Source organism: Pseudomicrostroma glucosiphilum (assembly GCF_003144135.1).
Source record: "Pseudomicrostroma glucosiphilum strain MCA 4718 unplaced genomic scaffold BCV69scaffold_5, whole genome shotgun sequence".
NCBI lineage: Eukaryota > Fungi > Basidiomycota > Exobasidiomycetes > Microstromatales > Microstromataceae > Microstroma > Microstroma glucosiphilum.
Window position 1 is genome coordinate 775435 of NW_020289917.1, and position 19145 is coordinate 794579.

Sequence of the window (19145 nt, forward strand, 5' to 3'; positions counted from 1 at the left end):
GCGGAAAAAGCTTTAAGCGACGTGAGCCTTGTGTAATCCGCAAAGAGGCATCAAGTAAGGAAGAGGCAGGCGGGACCTTCAGTCAAGGAGAAGATCTCAGGCACAGGCAGCATAGGACAGGGGGTCAAAGAGTAGTAGAAGATGAGGTAGGAAAGCCTGGAAGTACTCGCCACCCATCCTTCCCCACCACATCTCCTCATACCTATCCCTACCGTATTCACCATGTCTCCTGCCAATGGCCACGTCAATGGCGGCAGCGGAAGCGGTAGTGTCAGCGCCTCATCTTCCGTCTCTTCATCGCAGCCCCTCAATGGCAAAGCTTCCCCTTCGTCCAAGGCTCCGGGTGGGAAGGCACGTAAGCGTGTTCTCGTCGTAGGTGCAGGGTCTGCCGGTATGTCGGCAGCCTACTCCCTCTCCTTATCTCCAGGCGAGTTCGAAGTGGTGGTGTACGACAAGGCTCCCACCGCAGGAGGTTCCGCCACCTCCTATCAGCTCCCTGACCCCAAGTACTATGGCGCAGACTATATCAATGACGGTGTGCAGGGCGCTAGCCCGGTCTTCTACAACACCTTCAAGATGTTTGAGGATGTCCTGGGCTTCAAGTCTACCGAAGTTGGTTTGCAGATCAGTTTCGGCAAAGGCAAAGAGACATTCTGGAGCAACGTCTTCCCTTCGGAGCTAGTGGACAAGTTTTCAGATGACATCAAGAAGTTCGGCAAGACGCTGCATACCATCAAGCGCTTCGAGCCCATCTTCGCCATGATCCCCGTGGATCGCATGCTCAAAATGTTCCGCTTCTCGCCAGACTTTGGTGAGCGCATGCTCTTGCCCCTAGTGGCTCTCTTCTTTGGTACTGGAAATGAGACCAAGCACGTTTCTTCGGCCATTGTGGAGAGGGTGTTCCTTGACCCCTCGATGCGATTGTTTGAATTCAGCGAGGAGAGTCTCCTGGCCAGTGTGCCAAAGATGATGTCCTTCCCGGAGCTCAGCAGACTGTACGGCGCTTGGAGGAGAAAGGTAGAGGAGAATGGCAATGTGAGGGTGGAGACTTCGCGAGAGGTGTTTGAGATCTACAGAGGCACCAACGAAGCAAAGCAAAAGGGTGGCAACATCCTCGCCAAGTCTCGCATCGTGGATAAGGAGCAGAAGCCTGTGGATGCCTCGAAGGCCGACGTCAGGGAGGAGGTGTTTGATGAGCTGATCATGGCTTGTGATGCCGACAGTGCCCTCAAGATCCTGCAGGCCGGCTCAGGCCCAAGCTGGAAGGAGAAGAAGGTTCTCGGCAACGTCAAGTACAAGTGGGACATCACTGTTACCCACAACGACATGGACTACATGAAGAAGCACTATCAGATGACCTATGACTCCAAGTACAATGCAGAGAGGGATGATGAGGAAAGCAAGAAGGCCTTCAAGTATGCCGAGGAGAACTGGCGGCCTCTGTACTTGATCAAGATGTATGAGAAAGATCCTTCATTCATCGAGATGAGCTTCGATCTGACACATTACCAGGGACAGTTCAAGGGCAACTCGCCAGTTGGGCCAGGTGCGCGCATCAAAGAGGAGGACGCTCCGCCTTCAGAGAGGAAGGCTTCGAACAATAATCCCACCACGGATGCACACAAGGACCCCAATCATGAAGAGCCTCCGTACGACCAGCACGTGTTCCAGACCATCTACTTGAACAACGATATGAATGATTGGTGGACAAAGGAGGAAGTGGCAAAGGACAAGATCATCTGCGAGACGTGGTGGAAGCAGCAGTCGCATGCCGCCAGCCATTTCCGTGGGACCGTGCCCTTTATGTGGGCCATCAATGGTCCCAATCACACTCAGTACGCCGGAGCGTGGACTCTGATCAACATGCACGAGATCGGAATCTGCTCGGCCTTCAGTGCAGCTTATGCAATTGGAGGCAAGTACCCTTTCAAGGACGATGAGAATTGCGCTAGGCTCTTCAAGCTCTATCACGGACTTAGTCGGTTGAGCAGGGTGAGAGCGGAGGACCGCAAGGGCTTCTTTGCATGAAGCGAATGTGTAAGCGAGGGTTGAGGGTGGGGAGAAGAGGCAAGGGGTTGCATCTCCAACTTCTTGCAGAAGCGATGCGCGGGCAGTTCGTGACCCATCTGTTCATCTTGTATTTCCAATGCCCGCGCCGTGTGTTCCATCTTTAGCAATCCGTCGAATGCAAGCACATATCCATTTTGTCTCAACAGCAGTCTGTGCCGGCCCCTGCATTCACAGCTGCCTCGCACTGCAATCTCCACCCTCGGCTAAGGTCATGCAAGGATCAAATTGCATGGCCCCAGCTCAGGGTCCCTGCCAAAAAGTCGACACTTTGAAGAGCGCAACTTGCTTTCTTCCCACGATGAAATTGCTTTACTCTCCTCGACTTGCCCCGCAACTCGATGTCATCGCCCAGCCCTTGGCCCCTTCTCTCGCTTGCTCTACCTTTACGCCACGCCCTACAGAGGGGGGGACTTGATGTGTGTGGGAATTTCGGACTCAAATCTGCATCGCCCGAGCCCCTTGTAATAATTTCAACCCCTGCTCGATCTTCGGGTCACGTATGCTGAGAAAGGTAAAGTGGGTAGCCAAGAATACACATGCTCGATCTAGCTATGAGCAAGCTGAGCACACCGGCGCCTCCAAAAGGGGCAAAGATGAGCAAGATGAGGGTAGCGGAGAGTGGCGCCAGGCACATAGGGTTTGGCGGATCGCCAATGCCAACTCCGGTCAGGGGTGAGAAGACTGGGACGCGTCACGCAACTGCCGACACGGCGACCACATTAAGACTGATCAGCAAAGCAACGCACAAACAGGGGCTCTTGCCCTGACCATCGAGGTGATGGTACGACGTAAGCTGCGATTGGTTTCGACGTAAGCACCCAATCGATTAGGAAAGGCATCTTGAGATGGGTGAACGAGGAGCAAAAACAGAGGTGAACCACCGCCGGGACTCGAACCCGGAGCCTTTGCCTTAGGCGGATCCACGAAGCAACTTCGTAGGAAAGCAACGCGATGCCATTTCGCCACGGCGGCGAAATTGAGCTGTTGACTCATTTCTGCCAAGATTTGGACCACAACAGATTATATTCCATAACATCGAGATGCGCGGAACATCGCTGTCTCGCAGGCACTTCCTACAGTGAACCGCTACGTAGCCAAGTGCTGTTCCATGCACACGCTCGGCAGGACTACGCTTCACCAGATATGCGTTGTCTGACACACTGCGTAGGTCAAAGTAGATGGTAGTCAAATTGAAATGTCGTTAAGGAGAAAGACTTCCAAGAGGAAGGAGGACCGACGTTTGGATGTGCTAGTCCGAGGTGCGAGAAGGCAAAGATTGCGTCGTTAAACTAGAAATACATATAAGGTAAAAGGATAAGGATATACGACAACGAAGTCCGCAGGAAGGTCCAAAAGAATATCGACAGAATGTGACAGATCAGGACAAGAGAAGAGAAGGACGCGTGCTGATCCAGAACAATTTTGAAGAGACGTCGTGATAATGTACTGTAATAAGTTGGGTGTGTTTGCGATTGCGATTGCGTGAGTATGAGTGTACGAGTGCATTGGCGAGTATGCGTGCGTGCGTGCGTGCGTGCGTGTGTGTCTGTGTGTGTGCGATTGCGATTGCCGATCTGGCGATTGCATCTTGCCTCCTTCAGAAGATCTGAGGAGCCGAGGGCCTGCGCAGACCCTTTCGCTCCCAAGCCCTCCTAACCCAAGGGTGGTCCCGCACTTGGGCAATCGTTGCCCTCCTCTCGGGGTCGACCTGTACGCATCCGCAGAGCAGGTTGTAAGCTTCGGAGCTCCAGCTGTTCTTGACACGACTGGAGATTCGGCCCTTTACGGCCGCAGCTGGCTCGGAAAAGGGGCATTCGCCGCTTAGCAGAATGGAAAGGAGCACGCCCAGACTCCAGACCTCGGCGTGAGGAGCGCGGTATTGGCGACCCTGTAGGATCTCTGAGCTGGCAAATGTCATTGTGCCGAAGAATCGATCAAAGTAAGGAGCAGGCTTGCGAGGGTCGCTGATAACAGCCGAGCCAAAGTCGATGATCTTGACATTCCAGTCCGAGTCGATGACGCAGTTCTCGTCCTTGATGTCACGGTGGCAAATGCCCAGCTGACCCAAGTAGTACACAGCCTCGACGATCTGGGCAAAGATCCACGATGCCACATCTTCCGAGAAGCGCGTGTGTTGCTCGATGCATTCAAAGAGGTCGCGAGAAGTACGGCGCTCCATTGGGGCAGGTCGCTGAGGGGGTGCCAGAGACGCCTTCTGGGGAGCTGCTTCGATGAGCTGCTGCTGGGGTTCAGGGCTCATGCTGACAGACATGGAAGCCTCAGATGGCTCGAGACTGCCAGGAGCAAAGACGGCAATGCCGGGACTCTTGGGTGGCAGCACAGCCGATGTCGACTCTGGCGAAGACACGACGGGCTTGCTCTCCTCTTCCGCTTCGGGAGTCTTCCAGGGTGTGCCGTGCATCTCCATGACCAAGTAGAAAAACTCGTCATCGTCGAACAGGTCGATGAACTTGACAACGCAAGGGTGATCGACCACCCGCAATACAAAGGCTTCCAAGGGAATGACACCCATGGTAGGGTCACGCACCCAGCCGTGGCTGGGCACCTTGTTCTTCCAAATGAACTTGACAGCTACCGGACGACCGTCAAAGTTGCGGTGTGCGCCAACGACGAAGCCAAAACCACCGCTGCCAAGCTCGTCACCGAGGGTGTAGGATGCAGCAAAGACCGGGTGCAAGGTACGCGTGGACAGAGTCTTGCCAGAGACGGTCTTCGGCTCGGGTGCACTTGGCTGAGGTGCCGAAATACTCTTCTCCATGGTCTGACTCTGCAGACTTGAGTCGACGGGGGACAGGCGAAGGGAGTTGATCACATTCTTTGCATCCTTCAGCTTTCGAGGAGAAGACGACGACGCGGATGAGGCACCGTCAGCCGAGGTGGACTCTCGGCTTGGATAAGGCGCGACACGGTTGGTGGACTTGCTCTTTGTGAGTTTGGTGGGTCGTGAGCTGCCCAGACGCGAAGGGCTGTGAGGCACGGCTGCTGGCACTTCGACGGGCTTGCTGCTGGCCTCAGATACTACCGGTGACATAGGCGGTGTCAGGTTCGTCAGCGAGGTGGAAGCACTGTTTTGTGAGCTGCTACCAGAGTATGCGGAATTCGCAGAAGAGTCGCTGTGAACGCTGACCGCGGCAAAGTCTCGCGACAAGGGCGACATGGGACCGAGTGAGCCTTGACGGAGCAGTGGGGAAGAAGAGTAGCCAGTGTGAACGTCAGACAAGCTACCAGGCTTCCTGTAGCTGATGCCGACGCCTCGAGCCGGCGTCGACATCAGATTCGACGATCGCTCGCCACAGGCAACGACGAAGGGCGTCGGCGGCATGAATGGGCTGACCGGTGAGTCATTTCCCGTTGCAGCACCGTCGCGAGCACCAGCGAAGACGGAGCCTCCTGGAGTGTGAGGCATAGAGCGCTTAAGATCACGGGAAGACGTTGCATCGGTGCCACCGATGGCGAGCGAAGGAAGCTTTCGTCGAGCTGCTAGGTTCGAGGGACCGCTCACGCTGAGCCTGGCAGTAGAGTTGCCCACAAGACTGCTGCGATTGCTAGAGGAACTAGCCGAACTTCTTCGATCGTCGTCGTCAAGGTGAGGCAGGTTGACTTTGCCAGACAGAGGCGACGCCGTGATGGGAGCGTTGTGGCCCGACTTGAGCTTGCATGGGCCAACGGTGCTGGCAGTAGCTGGTGATGAAGAAGAGTTCGTCTGCGGCAGCTCGCGGAAGAGGAGCGCTGAAGACAGCGCAGTGCCAGATCTCGGGGACGAGTTGAGACCACTGCCTCGTCGAGCGTTGTCGAGTTCGTGCTCGGCAGAGATCTGGTAGGTGCTGTCCGAGTCGAAGTGGGGCAGGCGGCCAGGATATGTACCTCGAGCAGGCGTGGCAGGGAAGCAGTTGCCAGCCGATTCGAGCGACCTTGAAAGTTCCGACTCGTCGTCACACGAAGACTCAGAAGCGGCCGAGGATGCAACAGAATGTCCGGAGTGCGACGCGGTGAGACCCATCCTAGCAGTTGCTTGCGTCCTCGCCTTTGCCTGCTCGCACGCGTCTGCAAGCGAGTGATAGCTGTCGTACGAAGCGTCGTTGATGCCACGGTTCATGTAGTCACTGTTTTCATTGCCAACGTCGCAGTCCATGCTCATAGCATTCCAGCGAGCTTGTTGCGAGCTGCCATCGTCGGAAGAGCCGTTGTTGTCGCGATAGGAAGTGTAGGTGCTAGAGTTGGCCATGCCAGGGGCGTTCTGAAGCGGCAGTCTCTCCGTCTTCGATTGTGACACAGTCTGCTGATGCCTCTGCTGCTTTGTGAGGGACAGATTGGATCTGGGAGACGCGGCCACCTTCTTGGGTCGGAGCACGTCGAACATAAGAGCGTCTTGGGAGCTCATCGCGGGGAGAGGATTAGAGGTGCTGATCTCGAATGCTTATAGGTTGGCCTTGTGAAGAAGAGTCAATCTTCGACAGCAGGCAAGCAGCAGCTCCGTCGTGGGAATGTGCAAGCGAGTAGAGCGAGATGGCGGTGGGTAGTGAGGTAGCAAGCAACGGCTGACTGAGATGAAGATCGACGTGAGATGAGATGATAATGACGCTGATTGCGCGTTGATAGTGAAGAGCGAGTGAGCTCGATGTGTTGCTGGTGAGACTTGTCACGGTAGCTAGCGTAGGCTCCTAGGATGGGGTCGAGATTAAGGAAGTACCTTGGTGCGAGAAGTGCGAGCAGATCGGACAGGAAGAGCGGGGCCAGTGCACTTTTAAGGGAGCAGAGGGCAGGGTTTGATAGAGATAGGCGCGCAGAGGTGAAAAGTGGAGAATGAGGGGAGGACAAAGGGAAGCGTATGATACCGAGGGCGGAGGTAGGTAGTGGGGATCTTGTCAAGGTGAAGTAAGTGCGGGCGAGAGGAGATGGGACTACGGAGGCGTGGGTGGGGGTGTAACTGTAATAGGCACTTGCCCTTGAATTCGCCGCACGGGAGCGGCTGCAGGCGAGGTGTCGGGTACTTGATCGTCCTTGTCCCCTTCCCGCTTGAACCCACGATTTCCCCCCCTTTGGCCTGCCCCGAGTGTGTTGCTCAGACCATTGCATTCCCGGCCCAAGTCTAAGGCGAGGCGGAGCCCACTAAGCAGCCGGTACCTCCGTTCGTGCCAATGGCCCTCAAGCTCGACTCGCCAGGAAGAACTTCGAGAATCAAAGGGGTGAGGTTTGCCTTCGCTTTGTCCGGGCGGCCCCCTCCTCTGATCGCGAGCATGCGTCCGGGCGGAGTCAGAACTCAATTTAACTCCGGCCCCCTGGCTCCGACGTGCGGGTGTCAGCAGAGAACGTAAAGGTGTGGGAAATCGAAGCGGCGGAATGTTGCGCCTGGCGAGAAGGCGAAGCTCAGGCAGCAAATTCGGGGTGAGGGAGCGGAGGTGGCTGAGCTTGCTTCAGGGGGTGGGTGAGTGGGGGAGGCAAGAGTCGGAGCATGAGCAAGACCACTGAAAGCGCACACCGCCATGCAATCAATCAGTGGACACAGCGCCTTCCCTTACGGTGGGTCCCCGTCCTTGCATCCTCCGCCGCACGCTAGCAGCACTGGTCGGATCGCGATTCACAGGAGGGGGGACGCTTCCTGAGTAAAGCACCATGATGAGACGGAGACAACCTCAATGAAGTAAGAGATAGTAACGTGTGTCAAAGGCGCAATCGAGTCTTGTTGGGCCTGATTCACCCCGCTCTACTCGCGATAGACTCAAGATCAGCGCGGTCTACCTCGCGATCTTCTGGCCTTCATGCAGACCGACGGGTACAACGTCACACGGGCAAACGTAATCTGATCAAGACTCAAGAGATTACAGCTCATGGCTGGGCAAGCCATTCAGCCGTGCAGACGCCGTAGACTCGGCAACGCTAACGCATGACATCTCAGATTCGGTCCTTACTGGAGCTTAAATGCTTCCCCGAAGCTGTCCATATCCCGTCTCCGGGCCAACAAGCTCGCAGAATGGCCCAGCCGAGGCCATTGTCCTCTGAACTTTCCTTGGAGCTCCACATGTAGCACAGCACCGCACCGCCGCTCGCCGAGCCTGTAGGCCGTGAGACTTTGGCTTAATCTCCTATTCACGTCATGTCATTTCCTCGGCTTTGCCGACCCTTTAGCTTGCTCACCACCTGGTGTGACGTCTTTGAGAAGTGGTGTGGGAACGTCACGAACACAGGAATGGACAAAGTTCTTGTTTTCCTCTTGGCAGCGATGAGCGTGTCGAGAACTGACCAAGCACAAGGACTGGATTCTCGCACGCAGGCTTTGTCATGGTCCTCCTGGGTACTCGTGCACCGTCTTGTCTAAGCTCAGCAGGATAGGAACATATGGATTGCAATCTAGAGCTTCGTGGCTCCCTGGAGAGCACGACTCCTCTGCCGACAGTTCCAGCTCCGCTGCCTTTGTGACCACGCGTCGCAGACGCGTCTTCAGGTCAATTGCCGGGGCGTGGCCGAGCGGAGCTGGTGCCCACCCAAGAGGGGAGGGCTGTGAGGCCGCTCGCCGACCCAGTTTGGGTTTGTGGGAGCTGGTGCGGGGAAGCCATGCACCCCTTTGACATGAGATCGCCGCGACCATAAGCAAGGGATGAGACGAAGCGAAAAAAGCCACTGGCTCATTTCTTCATTGCCTCTCGTGCGGGAGTGTCTGCCACCCTCACCGGCTCGATCTTTGGTCGAGGATCGAGCCGCTGAGAGTAGCACCGTACCACCGAGGTTTAGGCCGTGGTACGACCCACATCCCCGAGCTATTATATCCCGCCCGGAGTATTTCTGGGGCCCTCTGGTGTCCGTCTTTGCCTGGCCCTTTTCTTCGCTCCTTTGTCCCGCGCGTACATACTTTGTCCCGCGCCTCTGGCCTCCGAGGCGACGTGGGCCATTGCCAAGACTGACTAGAGTGTGCTCTCGGGATGTCCACCTGGGCGCCGAAAGACGTTTGGCATTTGCCGAAACCATGGCGTACGGCGGGGCCCGTGGAACAAATGGACCTGCAGCGCGAACTGATCAGCGGCAGAGATGGGTTTCGCCGTATGCAGTATGTCAGCGGCTCTGATAACAGAATTGCATAGACCGCCCTGAAATCGGTGCCTGGACCCGGTTGCCTGCGGAATGCACGGTGCCTGGTGCCTGACACTTGCTGCTGTCTTGGGGAAGTCCCGAGCCCAAGTAGTCAAAGGCTGCAAGACAGGCCTGCGACGGCGTGGGAAGTGTACATTACTCAAAAGCATGGGTCAACGGCATGCAAGTGAAACCAGATAGCGCCTCTGCACAGCTCGCAAAAGGATACGGCAATGTCTGGTCTTGCTCCGCCAGCAACGCCGAATCAGACCTCTCCAATGGAAAGCAAGGCAGTGAGGAGGATGCTGGGGATTACCGAGAGACTGAGGGCTTACGCGAGGCATGTATGAATCTCCGTTGCCGGCCCCTTAATTAACCACGCGTGGCAGTCCGTGTTCCTGCATTCTGCTCCGAAGCGATGCTGCTACTCCTTGCTGAAAGCCGAAGGTCATCGCTTGCTCCTTCCTACTAAGTGAGGGTCATCGCAAGGGATGGCAGTAGCATCACATCGCTTGTGGAAGGGTCCACATGTGGGCGAACACTTTGTCGAGCTCGCCTACCAACGTAAAGCCACCACTTGCGGCTGCATCTTGCTCCGCTGCAACGAACGCCTTCGGTAGTGGTCGAACTCGTCCAGATGAATCTCACATGCTCTCCCAATTGCTTCGCATAGAGATTCAAGGAGCAAAGGCATGCTCGCTTAGCTCCAGGGTCTTCATGCAGATGCACACAATTCGCCATACTAGTACAGGTACTGCCCTCTCTGCCGATGTCTTCGCGTTTCGCCATACTGGTACAGACACTGCCTTCTCTGCCGATGCCTTCGCCTTCCCTTCTGGTTCGGAGGTTCTGAAGTTGCGCTCACTCAACACCCGTCGACGGGACAGAGAGGAATGTATTCACAAGGCGACCAGACCAGCTGGCGCAAAGACTGATCGACAGAAAGGTAAAGAGTCGAGGCGATGAGAAGTGGCCGAAGGCACTGCCATGCTGCTGTGGCGGAATCTTGCACTTCGAGGGAGCAAAGAAGTCGAGAGTCATTGACAGGACTGAGGAGCTGACTGCTGGGACAAGGAGAATAATCTAACTGGATCTGAATAAAAGGAGGCGAGTGAAACACGATGCTTGTGATTGAGAGTTTTGAGTGAGTGAGGTTCTGATGCTGAATGGTGGTATGCAGAGCATGATGTAAACAGGCGTTCGTGTCGTTTGGTTGTAGTCGTAAAAAATCGTCGAATGGCCAAGGTATAGGAAAGCGGCGTTGAGGCCTCTGCTTTGCGTTTGCGTGGATCGTTGTGGGGTCTCGCTGTGATCAGCAGCATGACCAATCATTGGCGCCCTGGCGCCCTTTGCTGCCCGCGCCTTCGCTACTCTGATCGGCGTGCAAGAAGATGCTGTCACGCTCTCGAGCCAAGCGCCGCTGTTCAATCTCTTCTCGACGAAGAACCAGCTTCTGTGTGATAGCCAGGAATACTAGAGCGGCAGGGGCACGCGTTGTCAGTTGGAGGGTCCGCAGATACATCTGCGTCTTCCAGTCAAAGACTCACCCTCTTCAATTCCGCGATCGTCCTTTGAGCTCACTTCGCTCACTTCGATGTTTGCGTTGTCATCCCCTGGCAGGGGTACGATCGCTGTATCGCCAATGCCATCGCTACAAGCTCCGCTTCCCGATCCGCTCGAGCTATCAGAGACCTTCGTGACGGACCCTCCGCTGCGGCCCGTTGTAGGGAAAGCAGTAGCAAACCTTGATGCTGACTCCATCGCTAAGCTGCCAAGCGAGCTCAGCCTCGATGTGCTTTTGCTCATTGGAACGCTAGATAGAGCTGAAATCTGGGAAGCTTGACTGGCAGCAAGGGCAGCTGCTCGCTCTGGGTGTAGCCATTGCAAGACCTGCTCCCTTGCCTCGTGAGGGTCAATTTGTCTCGACCGTGCAAGATCTAGCTTGGCTCCTACCACGTGGATGATGAGATCGTCGCCCATGTTCTTCTTCAGCTCGTCAATCCAATACTTGAGGTCATCAAAGCTGCTCCGCGATGTGATGTCATAGACGAGTAGAGCAGCGTGGCTACCCCTGTAATACATTGGAGCGATGGCTCGCCACTTCTCTTGGCCGGAGGTATCCCACAGCTGCAGGCGACAATTCACATTGTCTACGACAAGCTTCTTCGTGAGGAAAGCAGCGCCGATGGTCGACGGCACAGCAGAAGGGTTGAATTGGCCAGACGCATAGCGATATGCTAGTGAAGTCTTTCCGACGCCTTGTGAGCCAAGGACAACAAGCTTCGCCTCCAAGCCTCCCCGCATCGCAGCCGAGCGGGGCACCATCCCTTCTTCGGACTGCGGATCCTGTACAGGCTCGGCCTGTGTGAGCGCGATGACCGGCGTCTGGGCGACAAAAGATGGTCGACGTGAGGGCGTCACACTTGGCGGCAGAGATTGCGCATCCCTCTGCGCAGCCTCGGCAGCTACATCTTCCAGGGTGATGTACTGATTTCTCGTCAAGCTTTCACTAGCACTCTCACGTCTCTTCAAGTGCCCGTTCGGCGAACGTAGCGACTGTGTCCGATTTCTCGAATAGTTTGGCGAAGACGCCGCCGAGGTCATTCGAGGGCGAACGGGAGAGACGAGGGTGGTGCTTCGACCCAGCGATTTGGTGGGAGGAGAAGATCGTGGAGGTGAATATGCTTGGCTTCCCGGGACAGAAGAGCCGGAAGCAGCCTGGAGCATGGATACAGCAGCAGACGAATTGCCACTGATGCTGTGCCTCTTCAGTGACGTGCGAGTCGTAGCCGTCGTCGGAGTTGTAGCAGGAGCTTGGTCCTGCCTCGGGCTCAACAGAGGAGTGACTTGGCTGAGGCTCATAAGTCTGGGTCTGATTCCATCTCTGGCTATGTGCGCAGGCGTTGAAGCAGCAGTCAGCGATAGAGTAGAGTGCCTTGTATGCTGCGAGTCGTTACGTTCCACATTTGAGCGCGATGGCGACCGCTCGGCTCGTTGAGACTTGGGTACCCCTGAGCTTTTGCTCGCCTCGGATGGAGGGAAGGCTGAAAATGAGGGAGGTTTGGATGCCCTAGGGGGGCTGATCCTCTCAGCTGTCTTGTAGATCTGTACACGATTGCGTATGCTCTGGTCGAATCCAGTCTCGCTACTACTATTGGTATCCAAGACGGGGGGTGGCGACCCTGAGTACGTCGCAGCTCTGCCCAAGGACCAAGTGAACCCATCTACGAGGGAGGATGTGCCTTCCCTGTGCAAGGCAAAGGTCCCTGGCGCAGCCTCGACGTGACCGGCCATTCCACCTACCCAGGCAGTGCCGTGAGAGGGGAGAGACGGAGGAATGGGACGGACACGAAGAGGCAAGGCGACACCGATGGCAAGAGAGTCAAGGGGGGAAAGTGTTGCTCAGCCTCTCCCCACACTTGGGCAGGTGCCAATTTTCAGCCCCGCCCGGGCGGAAGTCGAATGCAAGCCGAGAACAACACCTCCGTTGGATGTGCCAGATTAGCAGCGAGACAAAAGAAAAGGCGCTCTCACAGCAGCTTGTGCAGGAGGTGGAGGTCCGAGACTATAAGGGTAGTAGGAAGGGGAGTGAAAGGTGGTGGTGAGGATAAGAGTGACTGCCCTGCGGCTCGTGGCAGTCGATGAGGGGTTGAGGTGATCGGTCAGGAGACACCTGCGGGTGGCTGCAGGAGGACTGAGCGGAGAGCAAGTTGCACGCTTCTGGGTGTGTGTGTCCTGCTCAGGCGTGATGGAAGGTGATGCACGCTACCGGACCGCAAAGATATCAAGGAACGAAAGTCGTCGAGTACGCGAGTCGTCAAGTACCCGGCTCTGCTCAGAGGGCGGTGTGGCACTGAGCATTGTACGTCATCGACATCACAGCACCGTGTCTTCCCGGAGGGAGCTTTCCGTCAGCTCCAGGTGATGCCGACTTGTAATGTATTGCCGTCATGATGCCAAATACCCCAGAGGTACTACTATGAGGCATTTACTCGCTCGCTCTTCAAAGACATCAACCAGCGGACGTGAGCGCAAAGAGGGGCAGATGTCGGCAATGTTGATCGGGTATTTCATTGCTCAGGTTCAGCTTTGCCCTGGCAATCGAGCCCACAAAGGTTGTGACTCTCAAGTAGCGGCTCCTCCTCGTTGTGGACTCGGTCTGGTGACCTCATCACTGACTATGTTGCTGCGTATGACCTTGACTTGTCCCCTGACACTCAATCATCAGCCGGCGGTGCCTCCTCCTCCATGAATTTCACCAGCCTGACCCTCAGTTCGGTCTGTTCGTCCCCTCTCAGTACGTCTGAAACAAAGTAGGCCGTTGTCTGCAATTGCACCTGTCAGTGGGCAGCGGGCAGAAACAGAGGGGCAAAGACGACTGTCATCAGCAACGTTGGACTGCCCGAGCTCATCAGCTCAACTCACCATCTCCAGAGCGCCGCGAATCACGCCGGCCAAGACGTTGCTCCACCACAATCCTCCCTCCCGTGCGTCCGGGGGCATCTCTACAAACTCTGATAGCGGATTTTCCTCCAATATCAGAGAGAACTCTTGCTGTGGTTGCTGATTCTGCGAAGCGGCGGTGGGATTCGACCCCGAGGCGTCTGCTGGCATCGAGCTCCGATTGTGGTGGATGACAGTAGGGGTAGTGTTGAGGAACATCTTGAAGCCGACTTTGCTGATGACCTCACCCGTGTCGCGGAAATCTGTACACCTCGGCATATTCGTTCGAGCGAGGAAGTCCTCGATCAGCCTCGTCCCAATGTTGTAACCCCTGGATAAAGCGCGAGCAGACAGTGAGCGGGTGAGATGGTGGCTGCGGGGGCATCAGTCGGCGAGCTCCACCTCAACTCACATCTTGTCCAACTGCTTGTTGACTTCACTGTAGTCTTGATAGTCTTTGATGAGCTGGATGACTAGCGCGCCATAAGTCATCGTGAAGAGCTCACTCGACTAGCAGTTACCGGAACGGTGACATCTACATCAGTCTCCCTTGCTAGGCGACGTGGAGCTCAAGAACTTCGCTGCTACTCACCACCTTGTCTGTCCTGTTCCTCCATACTTCATCTCCTGCAGTCTTGTATTGCTTGGTTGACATCACGAAAGTATCAGGCTCTGAGAAGGCGAAAGGGTAGTCTGGACGGGGCAGGCATCGGGGAAAGGAAGGAGAGCAATGCTCGCTCATGCGTCTGTGCGGAGACGAAGCCAGATTTGATCGCGATCCTGCTTCCGGCGGAGAGGCGTGCAGGCAGAACTTCTCACCCTACTCTCACCCCACTTCTCTCTCTCCCTGGACCTGAAACAGACATCCTACGAGCTGCGCTGACGCTTGCGACGATGCCACGAAAGACGGACAGGCTCTTCGTGACTCAAGCCGAGCATTCTGGCGTTTTTGGTCAGCATACAGCTGGCTCAGGCGGTCACATTGCTCGCGCGACGCAGGCGCAATACCAGCCGCTTCCCTTTACCAGCTGCGCCATCTCGCTACAGTCCTGGTCGAGTCCAGTCTGCGACAAAGAGGAGGGGACGATATACGAGCTTACAAACATCTTGCCCTGGATCAAGAAGCACGGTCACTCGCCAGCTACAGGCAAACCTATCAAAGCCACAGATCTCGTCACGCTGCATTTCCACAAGAACGAGGCTACAGGATCTTGGCAAGATCCCGTATCCTTCAAACCATTCAATGATTCCACTCACCTCGTCGCAATTGCTACGTCGGGAAATGTCTTTGCCTTCGACACCGTTCAGCAGCTCAACATCAAGGCCAGATTTTGGTCAGATTTGCTGACTGGGGAAAGCTTCACGCGGAAAGATCTCATCACGCTCCAAGATCCCAACAATGTCTCTGGCAAGAGCATCGCGAACCTGTTCCATCTCAAGGAAGGCTTACATCTCACAGCTGCAGACAAAGGAGAGGAAGAGGACAAGGAAGAAGTCAATGTCTCAGCTACGGGCAGCGCCAGCGTCCTCCTCAAGAAGATCAGAGAACAGACAGAGGGGGCCAAGAAAGCAAAGACGCAGGCGGGAGAGGCGGCACTGGAGAAGATGAAGCAGGCGGCAGCGGAGAAATCAAGCTTGTCAGCAGCGCAGAATGCGATGACCTCCCCCTCCTCCGCTGCCGCCGCCTCCTCCTCAGCGCCGCGGCACGTAGGGACGGGTACCACTGGCAAGACATCTGCCAGCTTCACCTCGACAGGGCTAACGCCAAGTACAAAGATGGAGAGGGAGGTGATCAACGAGGAGGACATGATGTACGAGGACATCAAAAGGGGACAAAAGGGCAAGGGACCTTACAAGGGATATGTCAGGATGGTGACGAACTTTGGTCAGTACGGCTGAGGGTAGGCTATTCAAATCTTTCGCTGCTGAACAGGCTCACCCTCTGTAAATCGCAGGCCCTCTCAACATCGAACTCCACTGTGACAAGGCGCCGAAGACATGCCACAACTTTCTCACATTATGTTCGCGTGGAGCTTACACTTCGACTACCTTCCACCGCAACATCCCTGGCTTCATGGTCCAAGGAGGAGATCCCACAGGCACTGGTCGAGGGGGAGATTCGATGTGGGGCAAGCCTTTCGCAGATGAGCTCACTACGCCAGGTGCATATCGCCATACTGCTAGAGGCGTAGTCTCGATGGCAAACAGGGGCCCAGACACCAACACTTCCCAATTCTTCATCCTATACGGGCCAAAGCCACATCTGGATAAGAAGCACACAGGTAAGTGATTCAGGAGACCAACGGTGTTCTGAGGTTGTTCGGTTGACCGATCTGCCCCCTTTCTACCTTGCTGCCAGTGTTCGGCCAACTCGTTGACTCTCCGTCAGCAACTTTGGACGCCCTTGAACTTGTCCCGACTGAGCAGGGGACGGACAAACCAATGCGTGCCATTCGTATCATGGACGTCCATGTCTTCACCGATCCCTTCGCAGACTATCAGGAGAAGCTGGATCGGAAGCTGCACCGACAGGACGAATCTGAAATTGCAAAAAGAGAAGCAAAGAGGAGAAAGAGAGAGGAAGACCGAACGACTTGGTGAGTAAATCCTTCTGCACAGGGGCGGCACGACTTGGGCTGACTGTCTCGACTCTTCTTTGCGAAGGCTGGGAACCACTCTGGGAGCTAAAGACGGAGTTGCCGAGGCGAAGGGAGTTGAGGCCGTTGCGAGCCTGACTTCTTCTTCCAAAGGTGTAGGAAAGTACTTGGGTCAGCAACGGACGGCATCGTCATCGACCGGTACTGAGAGCGCAAACGGTCTAGCTGGTGAGATGATTGGCAAGAAGCGGAAAGAAGGTGGTGGTTTCGGAGACTTCTCTGGGTGGTGAGTCCCGCCTCCAGACCCATAGCGGCTGGGGAAGCTTGCCCGGCACGGCGCCCAGCGGGGCGTCACGAGTGAATGGCTGTGTGGCGGCCAACAAAAGGCGACATTCTGGAATGTTCGCCGCAAATATGATACCCTATGTACCATCTATCTACCTGGTCTGCACGACGATCGCGTCGCCACAGCAATTGCGCTTGCATCTGCGCACTTTGACACCGCAAAGACTTTGCTGTGCAAGCACCGACGGCAAAGGCTCTAGCAGCTTCCGTTCTTTCGAAAGAATTCCCAGTAAAGCAAAGTCGGACATAAGCGGCCGTGACCTAGTCATGGCTATTGCTGTCTTCTCCTGCAGATTCTCGGCCAACGACCGACGTTGACAGTTGCTATCTGAGAAGTTCCTTGAGGCGTCGAGGCACTCGATCCACGCAAAGGCTAGAATCTACACACCCTGTCCTTTGGCTTGGCCTAAGAGCAATGCCTGCAGAGCGGGAAACGTTCCCTCTATCGCCGGCAGCAAGGAAGGCATACCCGCTCCAGTGCGAACGTGATGGTGCGCTGCAGCAGATCGGAGAAGTGACAAGCAGGTGCTCAACTCTTGACGTAGCCCTCACCGTCTCCGTTGTTGCAGGCAGGCGCTGTAGCAAATGCCGTCAGTATACATAAGACGCAGGAGAGGTAGGAAGCTTTTGCTTCCCTTCCTTCCCTCCTTTTCCCTAGCAGAGCTCATTTCGTGTATAAACCCCATCTTTCTCTCAACCTCTCTCTGACAACTGAAGCTGGTCTTCAGTCGGCCAAGACAAGCCGCATCTCAGTCCTCAACAGCAACCATCAGCTTCACTTCTACGCCCATCAGCAATCTTCTCTGAGTCCCCCGCACATTCTGTGAGGAAACCGCCACCGATTCACTGACTTTGTATCACCATCATGCAAGCCAGACTCAGCCTTCTGCTTCTGGTCCTCACAATCGGCAATGCGCTGGCCGCTCCTGCCGCTGTTCCTCGACCTTATGGGCAAGAGCAAACCGGCGATCTCAGGTCACCCCGCGCCGAACTTGCGGCGTCGATTGCGGCTCTTCAAAGTGCCCCGCAAACAGGTGATTCCATGCTCGGCATGGCGCATGCACTGGCCAAGCGAGTCATAGGAGCAACGCAGGGAACTTATCTCAACCCAGTTGAGGATTTGCCCTCTAGAGAAGACGACGTCCCTAAGCATCTAAGTGCCGGGTATGTCAAGAGGGGTGAATGGAGGCAGGGCAGTAGCACAGACTCTCACACGGTGCAGAGTCCGGACGATTCTGCATCCGAGGATGATGCTCTATTGCTTGGACGTACGCCACGCAAATTTGGCAAGCGGCTGGGTATAGCCCTTGGAGGTGGAGCTTTTGGGGCTATGATGGCTCAACTGGGCCAAGCTCTGATCATCGGTGTGGACCCACAGCCTTTGAAGGGAAAACGTAGTCTGCACGACGTTCGAGGTTGGGACGATAAGGAAAACGATTTGGTACAGGAGAAGCGGGCACCGCCGCCGACGGCCTTCTTTGACGCGCTAGCGAGGAAACTAATCGAGAAGTTCTTCACGTCTGGTGGAGGAGGCGTGATCTACCAGCCGCTGCGATACAAGTTCCGACAGATCTTTGGGAAATCCCAGCATGGACACACTTGAGCTTCTCGAGAGCGTCCCTGAGCTGGTATCGTTCTGGACTTTGCCTGAGACTTAGTGTGAGCTGGCCAGACGGACTCATTGGCTCCGCCCTGCCTGGTCGTGATCCGGAAGGAGATGTAGAATGATACGATGGAACTGAAAGGTCGCCGAAGCGTTCGCCGAGCTTGCTTGTTCTGGGTGGCATGTCACTCGATGAATCCATCAAGCACTGGAAGCTCGAAGGGGTCATTCAGCGGCGACTGTCACCCGCGACCGTCCCTTCCGCCAGGTCTTTTCAGCCTCAGGCCATCCTGTCCAGAGATCCTCATGGTGCCTCAGAGCAATATCGGTCCACAAAAGTACCCAAAGGGATTGGCTCCTATAAAGCACTCAGTTCATACAGAAAATTTCAGTCATACCAAAGCGAGAAGACCTGATCGATCCCTATCAGCAAAAGCATCAATCATGGCAATCACGTCAGCGAAAGAGAAGACCGCACAGGGCTAGCTCCCAACAGCTAGGGCTATGTTCTCAAAAACATTGCCGAGGACCTGCCGGTGATTGTGCCATCCGCGCTGCAGACGGCAAATAGGGTCTACGACTTCTTACGCAACCACAGTTGAGCCATGAGTGAGAGAATGGTAGGAAGTTTCGACCCTGGCCGGCTCCAAATGACAAACGGACGCAAAGGGAATCGTCTCAAGATCTTCGCTGGCGTCAACTGCCGAGGTGCAAACTTCGTCTACGACGTCATCGTGTATAGACAGGTTCGAGAAAACCGCTGGGGCCTTGCTGAGTTCTCGCGATCCCTGATGGCCTCATCGCCCGTATACCCTCCGGTCAGAATCCGATGGCAGCCTCAAGTGCCATGCGGCAGGCACAGCTTCACCTTGGCCCTCCCAGTTCCGCTTGGTTCACCTGGACAAGTCTCTCCCTCCCGTTCATCTGCCTCCTCACGTCTCGGACACGCACGCCTTCTCTCGTCTGGCCAATGCATGAGCCAAAAGAAGCAGAATGCGTTG

General features: G+C 55.7%; 7 protein-coding genes and 1 non-coding gene across 8 annotated transcripts; 4 read left to right on the forward strand and 4 right to left on the reverse strand.

The window, feature by feature from the left end:
• Positions 1-222: 222 nt before the first annotated feature.
• BCV69DRAFT_247638 (nucleotide-binding domain-containing protein) lies at positions 223-2028 on the forward strand (the record flags this gene model as incomplete). Its single annotated transcript, XM_025490256.1, has 2 exons — positions 223-1131; positions 1168-2028. 2 exons carry the CDS (start codon positions 223-225, stop codon positions 2026-2028), a joined length of 1770 nt encoding a protein of 589 aa, XP_025348735.1.
• Positions 2029-2945: 917 nt separating this feature from the next.
• BCV69DRAFT_t16 lies at positions 2946-3042 on the reverse strand. Its single transcript has one exon. It is a non-coding gene; the product is annotated as a tRNA-Arg (tRNA).
• A 196-nt stretch (positions 3043-3238) lies between these two features.
• BCV69DRAFT_269374 (kinase-like protein) lies at positions 3239-4849 on the reverse strand (the record flags this gene model as incomplete). Its single annotated transcript, XM_025490893.1, has 2 exons — positions 3239-4325; positions 4437-4849. The coding sequence occupies 2 exons, from the start codon at positions 4847-4849 to the stop codon at positions 3668-3670; spliced, it is 1071 nt and encodes a 356-aa protein (XP_025348736.1). The 3' UTR covers positions 3239-3667.
• Positions 4850-9624: 4775 nt separating this feature from the next.
• Positions 9625-10204, forward strand: BCV69DRAFT_282296 (hypothetical protein). The gene has a single exon (XM_025492310.1). The coding sequence runs from the start codon at positions 9685-9687 to the stop codon at positions 10120-10122; it is 438 nt and encodes a 145-aa protein (XP_025348737.1). The 5' UTR covers positions 9625-9684; the 3' UTR covers positions 10123-10204.
• Positions 10205-11037: 833 nt separating this feature from the next.
• On the reverse strand, positions 11038-11439 carry BCV69DRAFT_232923 (hypothetical protein; the record flags this gene model as incomplete). The annotated part of the gene is made up of 1 exon (XM_025489852.1): positions 11038-11439. A coding segment is annotated over one exon (402 nt), but the record flags the coding sequence as incomplete, so codon positions are not given.
• Positions 11440-13373: 1934 nt separating this feature from the next.
• BCV69DRAFT_247781 (TRAPP I complex) lies at positions 13374-14254 on the reverse strand (the record flags this gene model as incomplete). Its single annotated transcript, XM_025490262.1, has 4 exons — positions 13374-13493; positions 13582-13930; positions 14012-14109; positions 14192-14254. 4 exons carry the CDS (start codon positions 14252-14254, stop codon positions 13374-13376), a joined length of 630 nt encoding a protein of 209 aa, XP_025348739.1.
• Positions 14255-14329: 75 nt separating this feature from the next.
• Positions 14330-16486, forward strand: BCV69DRAFT_287230 (hypothetical protein; the record flags this gene model as incomplete). The annotated part of the gene is made up of 5 exons (XM_025493549.1): positions 14330-14347; positions 14506-15484; positions 15555-15881; positions 15959-16196; positions 16264-16486. 5 exons carry the CDS (start codon positions 14330-14332, stop codon positions 16484-16486), a joined length of 1785 nt encoding a protein of 594 aa, XP_025348740.1.
• A 647-nt stretch (positions 16487-17133) lies between these two features.
• On the forward strand, positions 17134-18447 carry BCV69DRAFT_174365 (hypothetical protein). The gene has a single exon (XM_025489525.1). It carries the CDS (start codon positions 17407-17409, stop codon positions 18142-18144), a length of 738 nt encoding a protein of 245 aa, XP_025348741.1. The 5' UTR covers positions 17134-17406; the 3' UTR covers positions 18145-18447.
• Positions 18448-19145: the final 698 nt, after the last annotated feature.